The 22,235-nt window shown below is 40.4% G+C and overlaps 1 protein-coding gene across 1 annotated transcript; it reads left to right on the top strand.

The window, feature by feature from the left end:
• The first annotated feature begins 2,270 nt into the window (after window positions 1-2,270).
• On the top strand, window positions 2,271-20,878 carry sgcg (sarcoglycan, gamma). The gene is made up of 8 exons (XM_060944192.1): window positions 2,271-2,625; window positions 8,086-8,280; window positions 8,399-8,500; window positions 9,225-9,312; window positions 11,293-11,409; window positions 17,508-17,580; window positions 18,096-18,219; window positions 20,052-20,878. The coding sequence occupies exons 2-8, from the start codon at window positions 8,086-8,088 to the stop codon at window positions 20,226-20,228; spliced, it is 876 nt and encodes a 291-aa protein (XP_060800175.1). The 5' UTR covers window positions 2,271-2,625; the 3' UTR covers window positions 20,229-20,878.
• Window positions 20,879-22,235: the final 1,357 nt, after the last annotated feature.

The raw sequence follows: 22,235 nt of genomic DNA, 5'->3' as shown, positions 1-22,235 counted from the left end.
CTCCTTGGAAAGTTTTTGTTACGTCACGGGTCACGTGACCACCTAGCTCATTAACGAATCCTTGTTTTACGCTGATGTATAAAAAAACTTGAATAATGTGATGATTTTCACATTTTTGACGCCCTGCAGTGATTTAGATGGCATTTCTTATGTCCTTTATACATAATTATGCCCAGAAAAAAATCCATGTCCCATATCCTTTAACGCAAAAGATGTTCAAAGAAACATGATTGAATATTACTGTAATATGTGCATCAATAACATCATAGAACAATATACATAGCTTTTTGACTTTTGAGACTTACTGTTGAAAAGTAGAGGACGTTTGGTCTAAAAGGTCCTCATTAAGATTTCAGAGTGTATTTGTTGTCTTTAGCTGCAGGCTCAGTTGACTGTTGAATATCAGATTGCCATAAACACTGTCTTTATGACTTACAGACAATAAACAGACAGACAGACAGATAGAGCTTGCGCCAAGGCCTTCAATTGTCCCCATTGCCCAAGGCTTGGCGTCAGGGTGTTCAGAGTGGATAATGTGTAGAGTCAGCTACTGATTGATGTCTTAAACTCTTCCACTTGCCATTGCACAGCAGTAACTCCAGCTTGACTGGAAAAGGTTCCCGAGGATGCACACTATGACTGCTGCTTTTGACAAATAAATAACCCTTCCTGCTTAACAAAGTCCCATGATCAGAATGCATACCTGCAGACTCTCAGAAAAGAGTTAAGAGCTTCAGATTTTCAATGATGACACTTTTAATTGTTCATTTTTTAGTACAGTTAATGGAAATCTATTTTGGTACGACACTTCATATAACATTTTTCTTTTCTCCAGGGTGGAATATTTAAATAATATTGGCTGGTGTTGAGTGGTATATCAGATATATTCCATTCAGCTAGCATGATATTGAACAAGTCAAAGATGAGTTCAGTATAATGCTAGCTGAATGGAATATATCTGATATGCCACAAAAAAGCCAGCCATTATTATTATTATTATTATTATTATTATTATTATTATTATTATTATTATTATTATTATACATACATACATACACATTCCTTTCAGGTGTTCAACGCATCTTTCTCTTTCAAAATTCTCTCAAAATCTTCTGTATTTAACGAAGCAAACCTGGTGGCCATATTTGTTTACAAATTGTCACAGTTACTCGCTAGCATGGAAGTTTTATGTCTCCGATGTGTGACGTCATGTTGTCTTGACAACCATGCAATATCGTAAACCATATTCAACGCTCATTCTCCATTGGGTAGAGTGACGTAATACACATAGGATAAGCGATATGCTAACAATATTGCATGCTATCAAACCAAATGAATGAAACCCACTAGAAGGGACTAGAAAACATGTTATTACTCCATTGAAAAAGTGTCCTGTATGTATAATAATTACTATTATCAGCTGTCTGGTCTTGGAAACTGCACATCCACTTTCCAGACTTGGTTAGTCCCTGCTCCAGTTCTTCCGTTTTTTTTTTTTTTTTGCCAGCACCTGCATCTTGACTTGACTTACATGACTTATTCTTATAACGTAGGGCTGCAACAACAAGACACGAAACTCAACATGTGGTGGGTTTCCCAAAAACCTCTTAACACTAAGAGCATCTTAACTAGGAGAGCGAGTGTTCATTGTGCTGCTCACTCTACCATTTAATGATGATCTTTGTGCTACGGTGTTTTTGGGAAACTCGGCAGTGATCAGTAACTTGTGCTCAGGATTGAGCCAGGTACCCTGGAGCTTTAAGGTGACAATGCTACCCACTACTGTGCCACCCACGAAAAAAGAATTTATCTATGGTATGATTACCATGATTGTGCTCAGCATTGCAACTTAAATTAATTTGAATCAACTTAATAACTTCATACAAGTTCATTTATCCTAATTTATGCATGGAATAGCTATCCAGTGTGTTTCGTCATCTGATAAAACTTTTTTTACAGAGTGCTGCAACAATTTTGACAGAGTGTGGGAAAAGAAATTCAGACTCCTGCGTGAAAGACAACACAAAGGCACCTTCTGCACAACAACCCCCCTGAAGCCGCCAGTATTTTCCCTGTTGCACACATTTCTATTAATATACCCTCTAGTTTTAGAATGACCTGTCTCGTCATTCAGCAATCCTCCCAATAGGCTGGCTCTTCTAGACAGTAAAGCTATTTGGAAGACCAGATCCTTATTAGAGATGCACAAACTTCACTTGCTGAACCAGAACTCATGCTTAGAGAGTGACTCACAGAAGTGTCTGAGCCAGAACAGGGGCATGTATCTGACTGTTCTTTCCCCTCTTTTCCTCTCTCCTGTGGAGATACACTGAAGCACTCACTACATTCTCAATACTGACAGCACACGATACTCATATGGTCCTCTGTCGAGCTGTCGTATAGCTACGAGAAGTTGATTCGAAATCAGAGAGGAGAATGTTGAGAGGCGGAAGTGGGGGTGAGTTGCGTCTCTTCATGTTTGACTGGAGCTAATCCAGAATCAGATTTATGAGAGGCAGCTGCTAAGGGCTTGACGGACAGACGAGTGCAGGGATTCCTGTGTTGCTGCTGCCGCTGCACAGAGGACGGCCAGGCTGTGTGTCAGTGCACAGTACAGTAGCAAGGGTAAGCAACGCTTCCATTTTTCTCTTCTTCTTTCACTTAACGTAGCTATAAAATACTGTTACATTGCCTGGTTTGGCTTATGTGACAATGCTTTACTGAAAATGATACTCGTCTTGGATTTCTTTTCTGAGGACCTCTAATAATGCATGTGTTTAAGTAGAGTTTAAAATATTAATTTTTCCCCCCATCTTCCTCTGGACATTTTTTTTTTTGCCATAAATAGAGAATAGTGTTTTGTTGTTGTTGTTGTTGTTTTAATTAAAGTATTGTGGACAGTTTACTTGAGTGCCCAATTCACTATGCGTTACTGTAAACACTTTCTTTGTGTACTTTAGTTTCTTTAACATTAGAAGACCAGACTAACTGCCTATTTTTAGCAGCTTGTGGCATGACAGCGTAGTGGAGTTATGCGGACATTATTAGACCAAGGGGGTTAGAAACTTCATGGAGCCTGTTGTTTACCCTCTACTTCTCTCCAGTAGTACTTATCTCATTCTCTTTTGAGCGCAGATTTCTCTTCTCATTACTAGTATCCTCCAAGAACTCCATATGGTCGAGAGCAATTTAAACCTCGCAAGCCTTCATGGTATTTCATCAGATCAGGCTTTTACACCACAAGAAGCCTGGAATCTCAATTAATGTTAGTGCTCATTGGTTTCAGAAGACAGTGTGTAGTGGGTGTTACAATGTTCTTGTCTTGGCAGCTATGATGGAGTGAAGGAAAAAGAGAAAGCACATGAGTAGGAAATGGTAATGGAAAAATAATTGAGGGGTAGAAACTAAGGACTAGTAGCAGTATTGGATAACGTGCATCGGATCTATTTGCATATACAAGCGATGTATCCATCTATTAAGCTCTAAGGGGGGAAATGGAAAAAGTGAGAACCTGAAGTCCAAAAACAAAGCAATGTTTGGATAAGTTGCCATGGAAAGCCTGGTTTTAAATTTGTAGGTTCCAGTCCAGCCTCGTTTTTTTTTCTCTTCACCACAGTGCATTCATTTCAGATCTTGGTACACTGTTTCATGCCTATTACAAAACTTTTACAATTGGGGTATAATACAGAGGAAGGCAGTTTCGGAGCAAAAGGTTGACTGGTTCATTTATTGCAGAAGGTCCAACCCCTGAGGAGATCCTGTTTTTTGTGTATTGTGAAATAGGAAGTATTTATCATTGCCGGGTATGTAAAGCATGTGTGACAGATCCTGAGGAGAGCCTGGATTCTGGTTAGGAGAGATATTCCATATCCAGTGGGCCAGAGGAATTTGTTTCCTGAGTTGCCTAGAACAGCTAGAAATGCATTGTTGTGTTCATTTACTTGATAGCAATTATTGTCCTCTCTAAAACATCTCTGCAAGCAGTAAAAGTGAGGGAAAGTATAGACTGCAAACATTTATGTTCTGAAGAACCCATTTTTGTGATGGAGGAAGACTGATAAAGCATCTGTTCCTGTCACAAGAGAATGATGGTTTCACAGTTTCAAAGCTGATGGTGAAAAATGTGTTTATTGAGATTTGCAGAGGGAAGACAACTTTCCAAAAGTCGTTTCTACAAAATATTTTGCAAAATGTAGGGACAACTAAAAGTAGTAACACTTTTTGGATTTTTGACAGATGGTCAAAAAAAATTATAAAAATCCCACTCATCGTGCTTAAAAAGACACTTTCTCATGTACAGTTCATATGAACAGCAACATATGGACCACTTTTATTTACTCAAGATGTCTAAACAGCAGATTAATGCATTCCTGAAAAGAGCCTTATATTTTCATGACATGGAATTTAAATAGATTCACAACATATTAATATATTCAAGCTCTCATCTCATTATCTCTAGCCGCTTTATCCTTCTACAGGGTCGCAGGCAAGCTGGAGCCTATCCCAGCTGACTACGGGCGAAAGGCGGGGTACACCCTGGACAAGTCGCCAGGTCATCACAGGGCCGACACATAGACACAGACAACCATTCACACTCACATTCACACCTACGGTCAATTTAGAGTCACCAGTTAACCTAACCTGCATGCCTTTGGACTGTGGGGGAAACCGGAGCACCCGGAGGAAACCCACGCGGACACGGGGAGAACATGCAAACTCCGCACAGAAAGGCCCTCGCCGGCCACGGGGCTCGAACCCGGACCTTCTTGCTGTGAGGCGACAGCGCTAACCACTACACCACCGTGCCGCCCCCTAATATATTCAATATCAGACACAATTTCATTTCACTACTCACTAGCTAAATTGCCCAGTAAGTTCTCTCATCTCTGCTATATATAATTTGTAATAAAGAAAACATTAACTCTGCAAATTTCATCTATTCTAGACATCCATGTTTTATTTCTTTAATAAAGTGCACTAGGTCAACAGATTCTAGTGTAACATTTTCTGGAATAAAAGGCTCACCGTGACTATTTGGCTAGGTATCAGGAACATACCATTGCTTGGGATATTAAAAACTACGAATCACTATGAATCACGGTGCAGACATTAGATCATATCAGGCATGGATTAAAGAATTTGGCAGTATGCACCGCAAACTGTAAGACATGCTTGAGTCAATAAATGAGGTGAAATATGAGAATGGATGATAAATCTTGTGGTGAAGGCATTACTGACCTGTCAGACATACAGTATGTTTCTCCTTTCCCCCTTTTATTATAAGAAATTGGAGCCAAAGTCAAGAGGATGAGTTTCCTTATTAAAGCCCATGGGTCAAAAGCAAAGGCAGACATCATACACAGAGAATCCAAATTTATAATCCAAAAACATGGGCAGCTCAAATGTCTAGACACAACCCAATTAGAACTAGAAGACGCTAACAAAGAAAGTAGAAATATAAAAAATTGGGTGAACAAAGAACCAGGAAAACACAGATGAACACTGGAGAACATAGGGTAGAAATGTTGTATATGACAAACACATATAATAAACACATACATGCATGACCAGTCAAAAGTTTGAACACACAACACTGGAAACATTTTGTTAAAACAAATAGTTTTTTTTTTTCAGTGCAATTGTTACTTCAACCAAGTACAGTAGTTTTCATATCAAACCAAGGAGAAGCAGTGAGGAGCTCAGCCTATATGGGAAGTTTCAGATACGCCTCCTGGGTGAAGCTCCCTCATGAAGCAGGTTGAGAAGATGCAAAGCGTACACAAAGCTTCATCAGAAATGCTGTTAAGAATTTAAAATATAAAATAAGATTCAATTTAACACTTCCATATGTATTATGTGTTATTTACTGTATGACCAGCTGTGCCCAAAGATTTGACTGGTGGTATGTGTATATCAACATACATCCTCCAAAAGTATTGGAATGGCAAGGCCAATTCTTTTGTTGAAGATTTTTTGTCAAAGTAGTTATGTTTTAAATTATTTCCATCAATCCAATCTGTTTTCTTATGGTTATTCTGTTGTAATAGACCAGAACAGGCCTCGGCCATCTCACGGGGGGCCAAGAAGGAAAGACTATCAGGCAGATTTTATTCCAAACTTCCACGTATGACACACAGATGAAGAAAAAGTTTGAGATGGATTTTGAAGGGATCACTAACAGTGAATTTGCAGAGGTTTTGCTGCACAGAAAGCTAGTGGAGTAGCGGTCACATGATTTCAAAACAAAAACAATGAACTGGATTCTTGGAAAGATGAGTCAGCCTTTAAGATCTGGTGATTGACTTGGCCAGTCTAAAACCTACCACTTTTCCCCTGATGAATTCCTTTGTTGTGTTGGCAGTGTGTTTTGGGTCATTGTTTTGCTGAATGATGAAATTCCTCCCAAATAGATTGGCTGCATTTCTCCGTAAACTGGCAGAAAGAATGTTACTGTAGACTTCTGAATTCATTCTGCTCATACCATCATGAGTTACATCATCAATAAAGATTAGAGAGTAGAAGCAGCCATGCAAGCCGAAGCCATGACACAACCTGCACCATGCAAGTCGAAAAGACCAAAAAAAAAAATTAATAAAAAAATATAAAATAATAATTTAGTAGAAGCAGGTGTGGACAAAACACAGACACACTATTAGAAAAATAGAATAAATTCAGAAACCTAAGGGTTCTTCAGGTTATCCCTCTGGGGGAACCCTTAAAAGTTCTCTGAACTGTTAAATCATCTGTCTGCCCTCAGTATTTACTGGATGAAATGGTTTCTTCAGGCATCACCAGCTAAATAAAATTCTTCAGAATAGCTTTTTGCATTCTGCCATGCTCCTGGCAACCAACGTTCCTTTAGAGATTTGTTTCCAATTATAAAATATCACACACCAGGTCCATACAGCCCTCAGAGACATCTAATTAGTAGAACAAGTGGTATTAGAGTAAGAGTGGAAGAAATGTCTGGACAAGTATGATTCTTTAAGGTCATCTATCTGAAAATAACGTACACAATATAAATGCAGAATGTAAAGAATAAAACATATGAAGGCATGCAATTATAGGAAAATAATTTTAACAAATTGGGTGGAGTGATACGGCCCCAAGGAGAAATTTTCAATTACAGCACATGCTGATGTATATTGTTCCTCTTATAACACAACAATTTACCAACACTACAGCTTTATCAAGTTACACAGAAACCCCAATGCCCTCTGTCTTGAAGATTTTTTTAAAGAAACCTTACCACAAAGGTTCACAGGGCACCTGTGAGCTCATGGGCCAAATTCATTCATTCATCCTTAGTAACTGCCTGGTCAGGATCATGATGCTTTAAATGGGGATAGTCTCATCTCATCTCATTATCTCTAGCCGCTTTATCCTGTTCTACAGGGTCGCAGGCAAGCTGGAGCCTATCCCAGCTGACTACGGGCGAAAGGCGGGGTACACCCTGGACAAGTCGCCAGGTCATCACAGGGCCGACACATAGACACAGACAACCATTCACACTCACATTCACACCTACGGTCAATTTAGAGTCACCAGTTAACCTAACCTGCATGTCTTTGGACTGTAGGGGAAACCGGAGCACCCGGAGGAAACCCACGCGGACACGGGGAGAACATGCAAACTCCGCACAGAAAGGCCCTCGCCAGCCACGGGGCTCCGAACCCGGACCTTCTTGCTGTGAGGCGACAGCGCTAACCACTACACGACCGTGCCGCCCTAAATGGGGATAGTAGTTTGTTTATATTTTGGGAAATAGATTCAAGTAAATTTGTTAGAATATAACCTGGGCAGGTACAGACAAACAAAAAGAAATGAAAAAAAAAAACCAACCAAAAAACAAAACAAAACCCAGTTCTACATTTCTAGTTGAGACCATCTTTTTAAACTCGTGTGATGCAGCTGAATTTGAAGAACTGACAGCCAGAATTCAAATACAAATACAGATACAGCTACAAACATGGATATTTTGAGCACTAACAGATACAGCTAATGGCGTTGCATTACAACCCTACTACACGCATGCGTGCATACACAAATACACTAATTCATTTTTACATTAATGTTCCTCTGCAGATGGTTCGTGAACAATACATCAGCACCACAGATGAGTCTGGTACGCCAACGCCAGTGACTGACTCCATCTATACCATTGGCATATATGGCTGGAGGAAACGTTGCCTTTATCTGTTTGTCCTGCTTCTCATCGTCATTCTGGTGGTGAATTTTGGCCTCACAATCTGGATCTTGAGAGTGATGTGGTTTAATACGGTAAAAAGCATTATTTAGCACTGTTTTATCACTATATATAATATACATTTCATGCCACACTAGAAGCAAAGAAATACTCATCCAGAAACAGTATAAGATGTTACGTTATGTTTTGCAGGAAGGTATGGGATACCTCCAGGTCACAGAAGATGGGGTGAGGTTGGAGGGAGAGTCTGAGTTTCTTTTCCCACTTTATGCTGAAGAGATTGACTCCAGAGAGGTATCATAAGCCTGTACATGTGTGTGTCATGTGCTTGATGAGTTTATTAGAAACATGGAAGAGAAGTCTTTACATTTATGGCTGTAACAGGAAATAGCAAGTTAAATATTCCTAGTTTGTTGTTGAGGTATTTTCAAGTGATTATGGTTGTGTTTGATGGGTGCAGACATTTGCTGCTGATAATTTCTGTTAGCAAATGGGATTTTTGGTGAAGGTCCCAAAAATGCGAAAGCAGAATTATCCAGAGACATTAGAAGAATGTGGTGTATATGACATGGCATATGGTGGTATTTCTGTACACAGAAATCGGATTATGCACATCCTTTAATCTCACCTCTTTCCCTGTCTGCTCACATCACTGGTTTTAGAAAAAAGAGTTTATGGTTTGTAGCAGCTGGGAACATTTATTGTTTGTTCCTGTGGCTAGCAAGCAACGATTTCAGCGTGTTCTGTTTATCTTTGAACACACACTGAATTAAAATTGAAGAGCTCGCCCTTTGGGAAGTCAAACAGCCTCACAATTATCAATGGAATTAAAACGGTTCCTGTTAGTGGAATTATACAAATGTGTTTGTTAATTTATGCATGCAAATATTTCAGTCTGTTTAACTGTGTTTCTATAATGAAATTCCTCTTAGCAGTGCAGGAACTTTTGCACATGATTCACCTCTTCAAATTTATGTCAGTTACTAAAATTGTTACTGATGCTACTGTTTTCTTTTAGGACTCAGCTCTGCTGGTGCACTCCACTGATAATGTGACTCTCAATGCCCGCAATGCCAATGGAGATGTAACTGGAAGTATATCTGTAGGTATGACTCAACATTTCTACTTCATTTTCCTCATGTTTTATCCTTTTTTTTTTGTATATTTTTACATGTACTGTATATTGTTCATGCCCACTAAAGGTCTCCTATTTACTAATTTATTTGTCACCAATATTTGTCCTACTAGTGCATCTCAGACAATTAGAATATCGTGAAAAAGTTATTTTTTCATAATTTAATTCAAAAAGGTAAACTTTCATATATTCTATATTCATTACACATAAAGTGAAATATTTCAAGCCTTTTTTTGTTTTAATTTTGATGCTTATGGCTTATAGCTCATGAAAATCAGAAATCCAGTATCTCAAATTATTAGAATATTTCCTAAGATCAATCAAAAAAGGATTTACAGTCAGAAATATCCAACTTCTGAAAAGTATGTTCATTTATACACTCAATACTTGGTTGGGGCTCCTTTACCACAAATTACTGCATCAGTGTGGCGTGGCATGGAGGCAATCAGCCTGTGGCACTGCTGTGTTATTGAAGCCCAGACTGCTTTGATAGCAGCCTTCAGTTTGTCTGTATTTTTGAGTCAGGTGCTTCTCATCTTCCTCTTGACAATACCCCATAGATTCTTCATGGGGTTCAGGTCAGGCAAGTTAGCTGGCCAATCAAGCACAGTAATATCATGGTCAGCAAACCATTTGGTAGTACTTTTAGCACTGTGGGCATGTGCTAAGTCTTGCTGGAAAAGGAAATCAGCATCTCCATAAAGCTTGTCAGCAGATAGAAGCATGAAGTGTTCTAAAATCTCCTGGTAGACAGCTGCGTTGACTTTGGACTTGATAAACCACAGTGGACCAACACCAGCAGATGACATGACATCACAGACTGCAGAAACTTCACACTGGACTTCAAACACTTTGGATTCTGTGCCTCTCCAGTCTTCCTCCAGACTCTAGAACCTTGATTTCCAAATGAAATGCAAAATTTACTTTCATCTGAAAAGAGGACTTTGCAACAGTCCAGTCCACTGAGCAACAGTCCAGTTCTTTCTCTCCTTAGCCCAGGGAAGATGCTTCTGACGTTGTCTCTGGTTCAGGAGTGGATTGATATTAGGAATGCGACAGTTGTAGCCCCTTTCCTGAAGACGTCTGTGTGTGATGGCTCTTGATGCACTGACACCAGCCTCAGTCCACTCCTTGTGAAGCTTTCCCAAGTTCCTGAATTGACTTTTCTTGACAATCTTCTCAATGCTGTGGTCATCCCTGTTGCTTGTGCACCTTTTCCAGCCAGCCTTTTCAGCAGTGACCTTCTGTGGCTCACCCTCCTTGTGGAGGGTATTGATGATCATCTTCTGGACAACTGTCAAGTCAGCAGTCTTCCCCATGATTGTGGTTGCGTGTACTGAGCTAGACCGAGAGGTACACGGTATTTATACTCAATATATTATATATATATATATATATATATTATATATATATATTTTATATATATATATTACTCAAACTCAAAATGAACTACTCTAATATTTTGTGATATGTTTTTTTTTTTGCGCTGTATGTGATAATTATCAAAATTAAAATAGAAAAATGCTTGAAACATTTTAGTTTACATGTAATTAGTCTAGAATATATTAAATTTTCACTTTCTTAAATAACTGATGTAAAATATTGAACTTTTTTCCCAATATACTAATTGTTTGAGATGCACTAGTATTTTTTGGACTGATAGCCAAGAGAGCTGAATAATAATACATTAATACAGTAACACAGAGGCATAAAAGGGACACATTACTTAATGATATTATTACACTACAGTAATGCATTGTGATTTGCAATATACAGTGTCACTTAATTGAAAATACATTTTTTATTTAAGTAAATGAAGCTAAAGTTTCTGTACAATTTTCTTTTTCCATATTTAAAAAGACAAATTCAGGCACAGCTACAGTGTAAATTGTACTTTTACATGCAAAAATAAGCTGTGGACTCAACATACTTGGCATGGTTTGCCTCTCAGGTCCAGGACAAGCCAAGGCTTTTGGGCAACATTTTACAATCAGCTCAAGTGACAAAACTCTGTTTTATGCTGATGAAGAAGAAGCGATTGTGGGAACAGGGAAACTCAGAGTTACAGGTACTTTTCGTCATTTGACCAGACACAAATTTGAAGGTGACTTTGCATGCAATTTTTTAGATATAAATCAGTCTAAATGTGGTGATTTGAAACCACCATCTCCATCATCATCAGGGTTACATGTGTCACACTATCACAGTCAGCACTGATCACCCAAAAAGGCCCGAATCACCCATTATATTAACTACGGACAACATTACACATTAAACTCACACGGTAGTAAAGGAAGTAACTGCTGTGGTTCCAGTAACATGTCCTGACCTCTGTCTTTTGCTACTCAGCTGACAATCCAAACAGTATGTAATGCATGTTTACAGCTGACTTTTTTCTTTTTTTTCTTTCTTTCTTTTTTTTTTACATCATGGTAACAGAAGCCAGTTTGAGCTCTCACTTGCAATTTGACTACAAATATAAACAGCCAATTTCTGACAATAAAAAGTGATCTTGTTGTTTAAGTTTTTTTTAAACATTTCCTTTAATTTACTGTAATGTTGGGCTCTGACATAATCTCATTATCTCTAGCCGCTTTATCCTGTTCTACAGGGTCGCAGGCAAGCTGGAGCCTATCCCAGCTGACTACGGGCGAAAGGCGGGGTACACCCTGGACAAGTCGCCAGGTCATCACAGGGCTGACACATAGACACAGACAACCATTCACACTCACATTCACACCTACGGTCAATTTAGAGTCACCAGTTAACCCAACCTGCATGTCTTTGGACTGTGGGGGAAACCGGAGCACCCGGAGGAAACCCACGCAGACACGGGGAGAACATGCAAACTCCGCACAGAGGGGCCCTCGCCGGCCACGGGGCTCGAACCCGAACCTTCTTGCTGTGAGGCGACAGCGCTAACCACTACACCACCGTGCCGCCCCTCTGACATAATATACAGTTAAATTACATTTCTAGCTTCCATGTTTGGGAAAGCTGTATTGTAGTTCCAATTATTCAGTACTACCACTATATGCATCTACGTAACTAACTAATATTTGTCTCTTAGAACATGCTAGCAAATTACAAGCATTTTATTCCTCCAGTGAAAACCCGCACATTTCTACAAAGTGTCCTCTTTAGAGGTTTCTTGAATAGTTTGATCCAGTTGTAATTTGGTGTAATATGAGGAATTCTGGAGTACTTAAATTTAGTGTATAAATCATGTGAATGAAATTAAAATATTCATAATATGCATCTTAAGTTATAATCCAGTGGGAATCAAAAAGTGGCAGTTTTGGCTTTTTTTGTGGTCACCAGGAAGCATGGTGGTGACTTCATTTTGTATGCTACATCAAATCAAGCATTGCACCCAGTCTTCTTCTTTTTCATTTGATGTAGATAGGTTGAGCCAGTAGGGTAGGGTTAAGGGTCTTGCCCAAGGGCCCAACAGTGGCAGTTTGGGAAAGCTGTACTGCAGTTCCAGTTAAGTAACCCAGAGCCTTAACCAGTTGAGTCACCACTACCCTCAAGGATTGCACCCAGTAATTTACCAAAACGCCAAGTTTACAGAATTTTCCAGATGTTAAGGAAAATCTATGGAAAAATGCAACAGCATCTATTATTTTCATTATTGTATATTATTATAACGGTTGTTCAGTAAGTGCATTTATTCTGAAATTGTTTCATTGTAATGCACACATTCATAGACTTTCAGTTCTGTTCAGTTTGAGTAGACAGTAACCTTTACTGCATATCATAATTAGTATCTGGTGGCTCAGACAGCCTGATAATTATGTGGTCACCCTTTATACTTCCGCTCTTGACTGGCAGAAAAAGTCACTGAAAGAAAGGTGTTGAAAAGTAGCACCCAGCTGATACAGCACCCTCCACAATTATTAGCACCCCTGGTTAAGATGTGTTAAAAGCCTTAAAATAAATTCAATTTTTATTGCAGAAGCATAATCTCATACTGAAAATTGTAGAAAAATGTCACCCTTAACTCAAGTGAATTAAAAAAAAATCCCTGACTAAGAAATAATTATTTTTCATAAAATCACCTGTTCCCACAATTATTGGCACCCATAACAATTCCTAGAAAATAAATGTAATTGAAGCATTTCTGTCATTTCTACTGTAGTTTATAAAGTTTATCAGAGTATCTAGGAACCTTTAATTAGTAATTCATCACATCCTGTTTCCCTGGGGTATAAATATGATGTGACACAGAGGCCTATTTCTCTTATCCACTCTTCAACATGGGAAAGAGAAGAGAACACACCATTCAAGTAAGACAGATGTGTGTCGACCTTCATAAGTCAGGCAATGGCTACAAGAAAATAGCCACTCGCCTACACCTGCCCGTATCTACAGTCAGAGGAATCATCAAGAAGTTTAAAACAACTTGAACAGTGGCAAACAAGCCTGGACGAGGATGCAAGTTTATCTTGCCACCACGCACAGTGAGGAGGATGGTAAGAGAAGTAAAAAGTTCTCCAAAGCTCACTGTTAGAGAATCGCATCAAAGAGTAGCATCTTGGGGTCACAAAGTCTCCATAACAACCATCAGGCGCTATCTACATGCCAACAACCTGTTTGGGAGGCATGCACGGAAAAAGCCTTTTCTCACTTACAAGCATAAACATAAACGTCTAGAGTTCGCTAAGCGGTACTGGGACTTCAACTGGGACCGTGTGCTTTGGTCAGATGAGACCAAGATAGAGCTTTTTGGCAACAAACACTCTAATACATCACAAAAGATGAGTATGCTTTTCCGCACCTCATGCCCACTGTGAAGTATGGGGGAGGATCGGTGATGTTGTGGGCCTGTTTCTCTTCCAAAGGCCCTGGGAACCTTGTTAGGGTGCATGGCATCATGAACTCTTTGAAATACCAGGACATTTTAAATCAAAATCTGGTGGCCTCTGCCTGAAAGCTGAAGATGGGTCGTCACTGGGTCTTTCAGCAAGATAATGACCCTAAACATGTGGCCAAATCTACACAAAAATGGTTCACCAGACACAAAATCAAGCTCCTCCCATGGCCATCTCAGTCCCCAGACCTCAACCCAATTGAAAACCTGTGGGGTGAGCTGAAGAGGAGAGTGCGTAGGAAAGGACCCAGGACTCTGGATGATTTAGAGAGATTGTGCAAAGAGGAATGGCTGAATATCCCTCTCTCTGTATTCTCCCATCTTGTGAAATGTTAAGTGCTGCCTTGTTGGCAAAAGGGAGTTGTACAAAGTATTAACATCAGGGATGCCAATAATTGTGGCACAAATGATTTCATGTAAAATAATTATTTCTGGGGGGGGGGCATGGTGGTGTAGTGGTTAGCGCTGTCGCCTCACAGCAAGAAGGTCCGGGTTCGAGCCCCGTGGCCGGCGAGGGCCTTTCTGTGTGGAGTTTGCATGTTCTCCCCGTGTCCGCGTGGGTTTCCTCCGGGTGCTTCAGTTTCCCCCACAGTCCAAAGACATGCAGGTTAGGTTAACTGGTGACTCTAAATTGACCGTAGGTGTGAATGTGAGTGTGAATGGTTGTCTGTGTCTATGTGTCAGCCCTGTGATGACCTGGTGACTTGTCCAGGGTGTACCCCGCCTTTCGCCCGTAGTCAGCTGGGATAGGCTCCAGCTTGCCTGTGACCCTGTAGAACAGGATAAAGCGGCTAGAGATAATGAGATGAGAATTATTTCTTAATGTGGGATTTTTTTTCCCACTGAATAAATGCACTTGAATTAAAGGTTGGATTTTTCTCTTTTTTTGCATTGTTGTCCTATATTATTTAAAAAAAAAGAATTTATTAGACGCCTAAGAACATATCTTAACGAGGGGTGCCAATAATTGCGGAGGGCGCTGTATATAGCTAGATAGCCACCAGTGACCATACTGTATACTCATAATCATATACTGTTCTCATGTGGTAGTCCAAAATGTCTGTTGAGGCCAGTGTCGTGACTGTTTATTGCATAAAAAGAAAAGTAGTGCAGCTGTGCTGTTTTGGTTTTTATTCTTGGTTTCCATCAGCCATGTTCACTGAATAAGCCCGTGCAAAGGCTCCAGGCTTTAAAGGGACCCATCTTATATTTCATGACACTTTGCTACACTGTACATCAATACCATACCATATTACCATCTAAATAGCCCTGAGCTTTTAGTCTTTTAGTCTTAGTACATAATTTAAATAGCAAAAGAAAGCCCTGAGCATGCCCATGACTCTAAGCAAGCAGGCATCACCCATGGTTCATCAATCTTTCATTATTAGAGACCAATGCAATTTACCCACAAGTGATACTAGAGGACACAATGGTTTTATGTTTTAGTACCAAGCTCTAAAAAACAGTTAACAAAGCTTGCAATCCTTAACACTCACATGGACCTCATCTCTCTCATCTCATTATCTGTAGCTGCTTTATCCTGTTCTACAGGGTCGCAGGCAAGCTGGAGCCTATCCCAGCTGACTACAGGCGAAAGGCGGGGTACACCCTGGACAAGTCGCCAGGTCATCACAGGGCTGACACATAGACACAGACAACCATTCACACTCACATTCACACCTACGGTCAATTTAGAGTCACCAGTTAACCTAACCTGCATGTCTTTGGACTGTGGGGGAAACCGGAGCACCCGGAGGAAACCCACGCGGACACGGGGAGAACATGCAAACTCCACACAGAAAGGCCCTCGCCGGCCCCGGGGCTCGAGCCCGGACCTTCTTGCTGTGAGGCGACAGCGCTAACCACTACACCACTGTGCCGCCCTCACATGGACCTAATGGTAATAATCTCATCTCATCTCATCTCGTCTCATTATCTGTAGCTGCTTTATCCTGTTCTACAGGGTCGCAGGCAAGCTGGAGCCTATCCCAGCTGACTATGGGTGAAAGGCGGGGTACACCCTGGACAAGTCGCCAGGTCATCACAGGGTTGACACATAGACACAGACAACCATTCACACTCACATTCACACCTACGCTCAATTTAGAGTCACCAGTTAACCTAACCTGCATGTCTTTGGACTGTGGGGGAAACCGGAGCACCCGGAGGAAACCCACGCGGACACAGGGAGAACATGCAAACTCCACACAGAAAGGCCCTTGCCGGCCCCGGGGCTCGAACCCAGGACCTTCTTGCTGTGAGGCGACAGCGCTAACCACTACACCACCGTGCCGCCGGTAATAATCTTTATTATATATTTATATCTTTTTTTATTTTGAGTCCAAAATTTCAATGTGCTTTATGCTCATTCATCTTCAGTAAAGTGCTATATCGTGGTCAGGCTTGTGGTGAATCCAGAGCCTCAGGAACACTTGACATGAGGCCAGAATCCACCCTGAACGCCATGCACACACACTGACACACCCATTCACACCTGAGGCGATTTAGAGCCCAATCCACCTACCAGCATATACCACTGCACATCTCCGGGGTCTGTATGATCCTGAGCTCGGGATACTGTCTGAACATAGTTTATGTGCATGTTTTCAATTGGCTAATGAAGTCACTACAAGGGTGGCACGGTGGTGTAGTGGTTAGCGCTGTCGCCTCACAGCAAGAAGGTCCGGGTTCGAGCCCCGTGGCCGGCGAGGGCCTTTCTGTGTGGAGTTTGCATGTTCTCCCCGTGTCCGAGTGGGTTTCCTCCGGGTGCTCCGGTTTCCCCCACAGTCCAAAGACATGCAAGTTAGGTTAACTGGTGACTCTAAATTGACCGTAGGTGTGAATGTGAGTGTGAATGGTTGTCTGTGTCTATGTGTCAGCCCAGTGATGACCTGGCGACTTGTCCAGGGTGTACCCCGCCTTTCACCCGTAGTCAGCTGGGATAGGCTCCAGCTTGCCTGCGACCCTGTAGAACAGGATAAAGCGGCTAGAGATAATGAGATGAGAAGTCACTACAAGTTTATGAAAATTACTACAAATTATGGAACCACATTTCACCTTGCATGTACAGTCCCAGCTTATTATTTAGTAACTACAGTGAAAGAGTAGTTAGGATGACAAAATAAAGTTCATCAAAATTGCAGAGCTTTTGCAGGAAATGCAAGCGGTGACAGATAGCCCAGGTTGAACAAGTACAGTTTTGACTATCTTTAAGCACCCGATTTGTTCCACTGTACATCATTTATATTCAATCCTATTGTGAAAAGCTGTTTCACTTTTTTGTTGTTGTTTAGGCCCTCAAGGTGCACTTTTCGAGCACTCTGTTGAGACGCCACTAGTCAAAGCAGAGCCTCTGAGAGAGCTTAGGTAAGTGTGACCGCTGACTGAACTTAGGATAACCTTAAAATTTTCCACGTAAGAAAAAAATCTGTTGAAAGTAGGAGGAATTTGCAACTAAAAGTAGCTGCACAGGTTTACTTAGAACAACGTTAACTGGGGTTTCCAGGAAGATAATTGTCATTTGTGGTAGATGATGATTAAGAGCATTTATGAGTCATCTGGAAGTGATCTAAGCTGAAGGAAATATTTTTCTCTTTCTGTCAAATAACTCTTAACCTAAGTGTATTAATAAATGAAAGCTAATCAGGCTCAGTATGAAAGATCCCAAAATGCCAAACTTCATTAATTATGATCAGTTTTATCATTTGTGAACTTTTAGATTCTTGAAATGCATTATTCATATATTCACATCATAGCACTCGATCTCTCATGAATAGATCACTGATATATGGCATGTTCTTGCTATGTATGCAATGACTTGATGCCACCTTGTGTTTAAAACTTGCATGAATATTTCTTCTAATGCCTGCTGTTTCTCTCAGGTTGGAGTCTCCAACTCGGTTTTTGAGCATGGAAGCCCCCAAAGGTGTTCACATCAAAGCGTTGGAAGGGAATATAGATGCTGAATCAAGTCTGGATGTTATCTTGCACTCAACCAAGGGTCTTGTAAGTGCACAGCCAATAACACACTTTAAACATATCAGTTAAGCTAACATTAAATAATTCAAATAATTTGTGATAGTCATATACATTCTGATTTAATGAGCACAATCTGGTATACTGGTACAGCAATAATAAAGGAGTGTAGCTGGTTGTTTGTGCATTGACATGACCTACATGCAAAAAACAAAAATTTCTAAAAAGCTGGGATATGCGAGGAAATTTTTTTTTCATTGTGCTTGTACACAGAGGCGATTCTAGAGTCTGTTGTGGCCCCAAGCAAAAATTTACAGGGGGCCCTTCTGACCAGTGTTCATCACCAATATGTTATAAATAATCTGACACCAACGAAAAATGTATGAAACCAAAGTTTTTTAAATTCCAAATGTGAAAATACAATGGTAAAGAACAATAAAAAACAAAATAAATAAGCCCTCGGGCCCCGACTCTCGGGGGGCCCCTGGGCCAGGGGGCCCCAAGCAGTTGCCTGCCTTGCCTGTTCACAAGCTGCGCGTCTGCTTGTACAGTATATGTGACCTTAAAAAATAAATAAATAAATAATCAATCTGTCTGTACTGTGTTTTTCAACAGTAGCATCTAAGGGTAAAGTTAGTATAAATAGTAGCATAAAGGTTGACCAAAGATATGATTTATATCTGTTATTTACAATGGGGTCAAAAATGACTGAGACCGGGGGCGTCGTGGCTCAGGTGGTTAAGGCGCCATACCATGAATGCGGGCGACCCGGGTTCGATTCCGGCCCGAGGTCATTTCCCGATCCCTTCCCGTCTCTCTCTCTCCCGCTCATTTCCTGTCTCTACACTGTCCTATCCAATAAAGGTGCAAAAAGCCCAAAAAAATATCTTTAAAAAAAAAAAAATGACTGAGACCAATCATGCAAATCCTTCTAATTTGCTTTTTTTTTTTATTTAATATCACAATTTTCATTAAATTATATTATTGTGAACAACATGAGTGAAAAGTTGACTCTTTGAAATATTTACATGAATTTGAGTATCTGGGATGTCTCCATGGTCCTTATGGTAAGTGTGTGTAAAACTTGGATCCATTTTCGATCAAAATCATCCGTGTGCTGTCTGAACACATGCTTCAATAGAAGAGCTTAGGCATGAGGAAAATCTGACCTTTTGTAGAAAGCAGTTAAAATGGACAATAGCAAAAATTTCTTGACATAGAAATAGGGATGGGGCGGCACAGTGGTTAACGCTGTCGCCTCACAGCAAGAAGGTCCTGGGTTCGAGCCCCGGGGCCGGCGAGGGCCTTTCTGTGTGGAGTTTGCATGTTCTCCCTGTGTCCGCATGGGTTTCCTCCGGGTGCTCCGGTTTCCCCCACAGTCCAAAGACATGCAGGTTAGGTTAACTGGTGACTCTAAATTGACCGTAGGTGTGAATGTGAGTGTGAATGGTTGTCTATGTGTCAGCCCTGTAATGACCTGGCAACTTGTCCAGGGTGTACCCCGCCTTTCGCCCGTAGTCAGCTGGGATAGGCTCCAGCTTGCCTGCGACCCTGTAGAACAGGATAAAGCGGCTAGAGATAATGAGAATGAGATGAGAAATAGGGATCTAGAAATAGTGCAAAATCTTGAATATGAAATATTCAAGATATAAAGAATTTATTCTCTTTGTTTTAAATATTTCAAAATTCTAAAACATTGTTTATTTCCAATTTTGAGTGAAAAATAAAATCCCAGCTCTTCAATGTAGTCTCAGACATTTGGATCCCACTGTATGTCTTTGTAAAATGTCATCTTCAATAAAATGGGGGGAAAAAATATCTCCATCCTGACTGTTTCCATTATGCTTTCACATATGCTGTAGTTGGTGTTAGATGCTGAGACCATTCGTCTTCCCATGTTACCCGAGGGTGAAGCAGGATCACCCGGTCACTCTCAGGGGCTGTACAACATGTTTGAAGTGTGTGTGTGCCCCAGTGGCAAGCTGTTCCTCTCCAGAGCTGGTCTCTCCTCGACCTGCAGTGAGAGCCAGGAGTGCTGAAGTGCATAGTATCTGGAGACTGATACTCACGTTATAATGATTCGGTTGGAGATCTCCTGCAGAGATCTCTTGTTGCAGGATTCTAAGATGGAATGCAAAAGCACAATTTTGCTACTACAGTGACTTCACAGAAAACAAGAGGAAGCACATCATTCTCAGGTGGTGAGAGTTTCAGGCTGAATACATTAAATACCTGGAATACATCTATTACAATTGTCATCAATATTTGCAATACTATTGTTTGTGAGTGGTAATTATCTTTCAGTTTTATTGCCTTTTTTTCCTCTTTTACCAAACTAGGCTGGGCAAAAAGGGGCTGGTCACCAGCATACATCCTATGCAATATAATTTAATAGTGCAATACGCAAAACTTGTGTAGTAAATATGATTATTGTTAAAGGAAGAGCAAGAGCAAAAACTATTGTTTTATGTGTCAAAAAAAAAAAGAATCAATCTAGCTTGCTTTGTTTTTAAGTGTAGCTGTACAAAATTAGCCTTCATAATATGGGCCTAATGCAATGCATATTAATTCATATCAGTCAATTCCAAATCATGATTTTACAACAAAGTAGATCATTTTTGCAAAAATGAAGATGGTCCAAGTAAATCCAGCCACACTATGTCTTCTTGGTGAACTGATTTAGTAATCTTTGATGTTTTTTTTTTTTTTTTTTTTTTTTTGGGGGGGGGGGGGGGGGGGGGGGGTTGTCATTTGAGTACCAAAAACAATGTGTGATGGATTACTTTTGTGCTAATAAAGTATGTGATCTTCATCCCAGTTGAGTCAGAGTGCTGAGATTTATATATTTTAACTCTATAATGGTTATTGCATGTAAAATGGACAAATTTACTGTTATGCAGTATTACAGTATTTGCAAGTTAAATAAAATATAAATTTATTGTGCAACCCCAATTCCAAAAAAAGTTGGGACACTGTATAAACTGTAAATAAAAAGAGAATGCAATAATTTGCAAATCATGGAAATCCTGTACTTCATTGAAAATAGTACAAAGACAGCATATCAAATGTTGAAACTAAGAAATTTTAGTTTTTTGCAAAATATATGCTCATTTTGAATTTCATGTCCGCAACACATTTCAGAAAAGTTGGGACAGGGGCAACAAAAGACTGAAAAAGTTGTGTAATTCTTAACACCCCCCGAACTTGGTTAATTGGCAACAGGTCAGTAACATGATTGAGTATAAAAAGAGCATCCCAGAGAGGCGGACTCTCTCACAAGTAAAGACGGGGAGGGGTTCACCGCTCTGTGAAAGACTGTGTGGGCAAACAGTGCAACAATTTAAGAATAACATTCCTCAATGTAAAATTGCAAAGCATTTGGGGATCACATCATCTATGGTACATAATATCATTAAAAGATTCAGAGAATCTGGAGAAATCTCTGTATGCAAGAGACAAGGCTGAAAACTGACATTGGATGCCTGCGATCTTCAGGCCTTCAGGAGACACTGCATTAAAAGCAGACACGTGTCTGTAGTGGAAATCCCTGCATGGGCTCAGGAACACTTCAGAAAACCATTGTCTGTGAAAACAGTTCATTACTGCATCCACAAACGCAAGTTAAAACCAGATATAAACAATCTCCAGAAACACCGCCACCTTCTCTGGGCCCCGAGCTCTTTTATGATGGACTGAGGCGAAGTGGAAAACTGTCCCGAAGTCTGATGAATCAAAAGTAGAAATTATTTTAAGAAAACATGGACACCACATCCTCCAGGCTAAAGAGGAGAGGGACCATCCAGCTTGTTATCAGTGCACAGTTCAAAAGCCAGAATCTGTGATGGTATGAGGGGGCATTAGTGCACATGACATGGGTAGCTTGTACATCTGGGAAGCCATAATTAATGCTGAATGATATATACACGTTTCAGAGCAATATGCTGCCATCTAGACAAAATCTTTATTCAGGGAAGGCTTTCCTTCTTTCCGCAAGAGAACGTATGGCCATTATGAAGAGGAGAATCAGACGAGGGCGTCCACGGACT

This window comes from Neoarius graeffei, chromosome 17 (assembly GCF_027579695.1).
Source record: "Neoarius graeffei isolate fNeoGra1 chromosome 17, fNeoGra1.pri, whole genome shotgun sequence".
Taxonomy (NCBI): domain Eukaryota; kingdom Metazoa; phylum Chordata; class Actinopteri; order Siluriformes; family Ariidae; genus Neoarius; species Neoarius graeffei.
The sequence above is the reverse complement of the archived record's forward strand: the minus strand, read 5'-3'. Positions and strand labels throughout refer to the sequence as shown.

Bases quoted from the DNA above. Each gene is read 5' to 3' on its own strand.
- sgcg (XM_060944192.1), top strand. From the start codon at position 8,086: ATGGTTCGTGAACAATACATCAGCACCACAGATGAGTCTGGTACGCCA. The intron at 9,313-11,292 runs GTATGACTCAAC...TTTGCCTCTCAG, and splicing joins AACTGGAAGTATATCTGTAG to GTCCAGGACAAGCCAAGGCT. The intron at 17,581-18,095 runs GTAAGTGTGACC...TGTTTCTCTCAG, and splicing joins GAGCCTCTGAGAGAGCTTAG to GTTGGAGTCTCCAACTCGGT.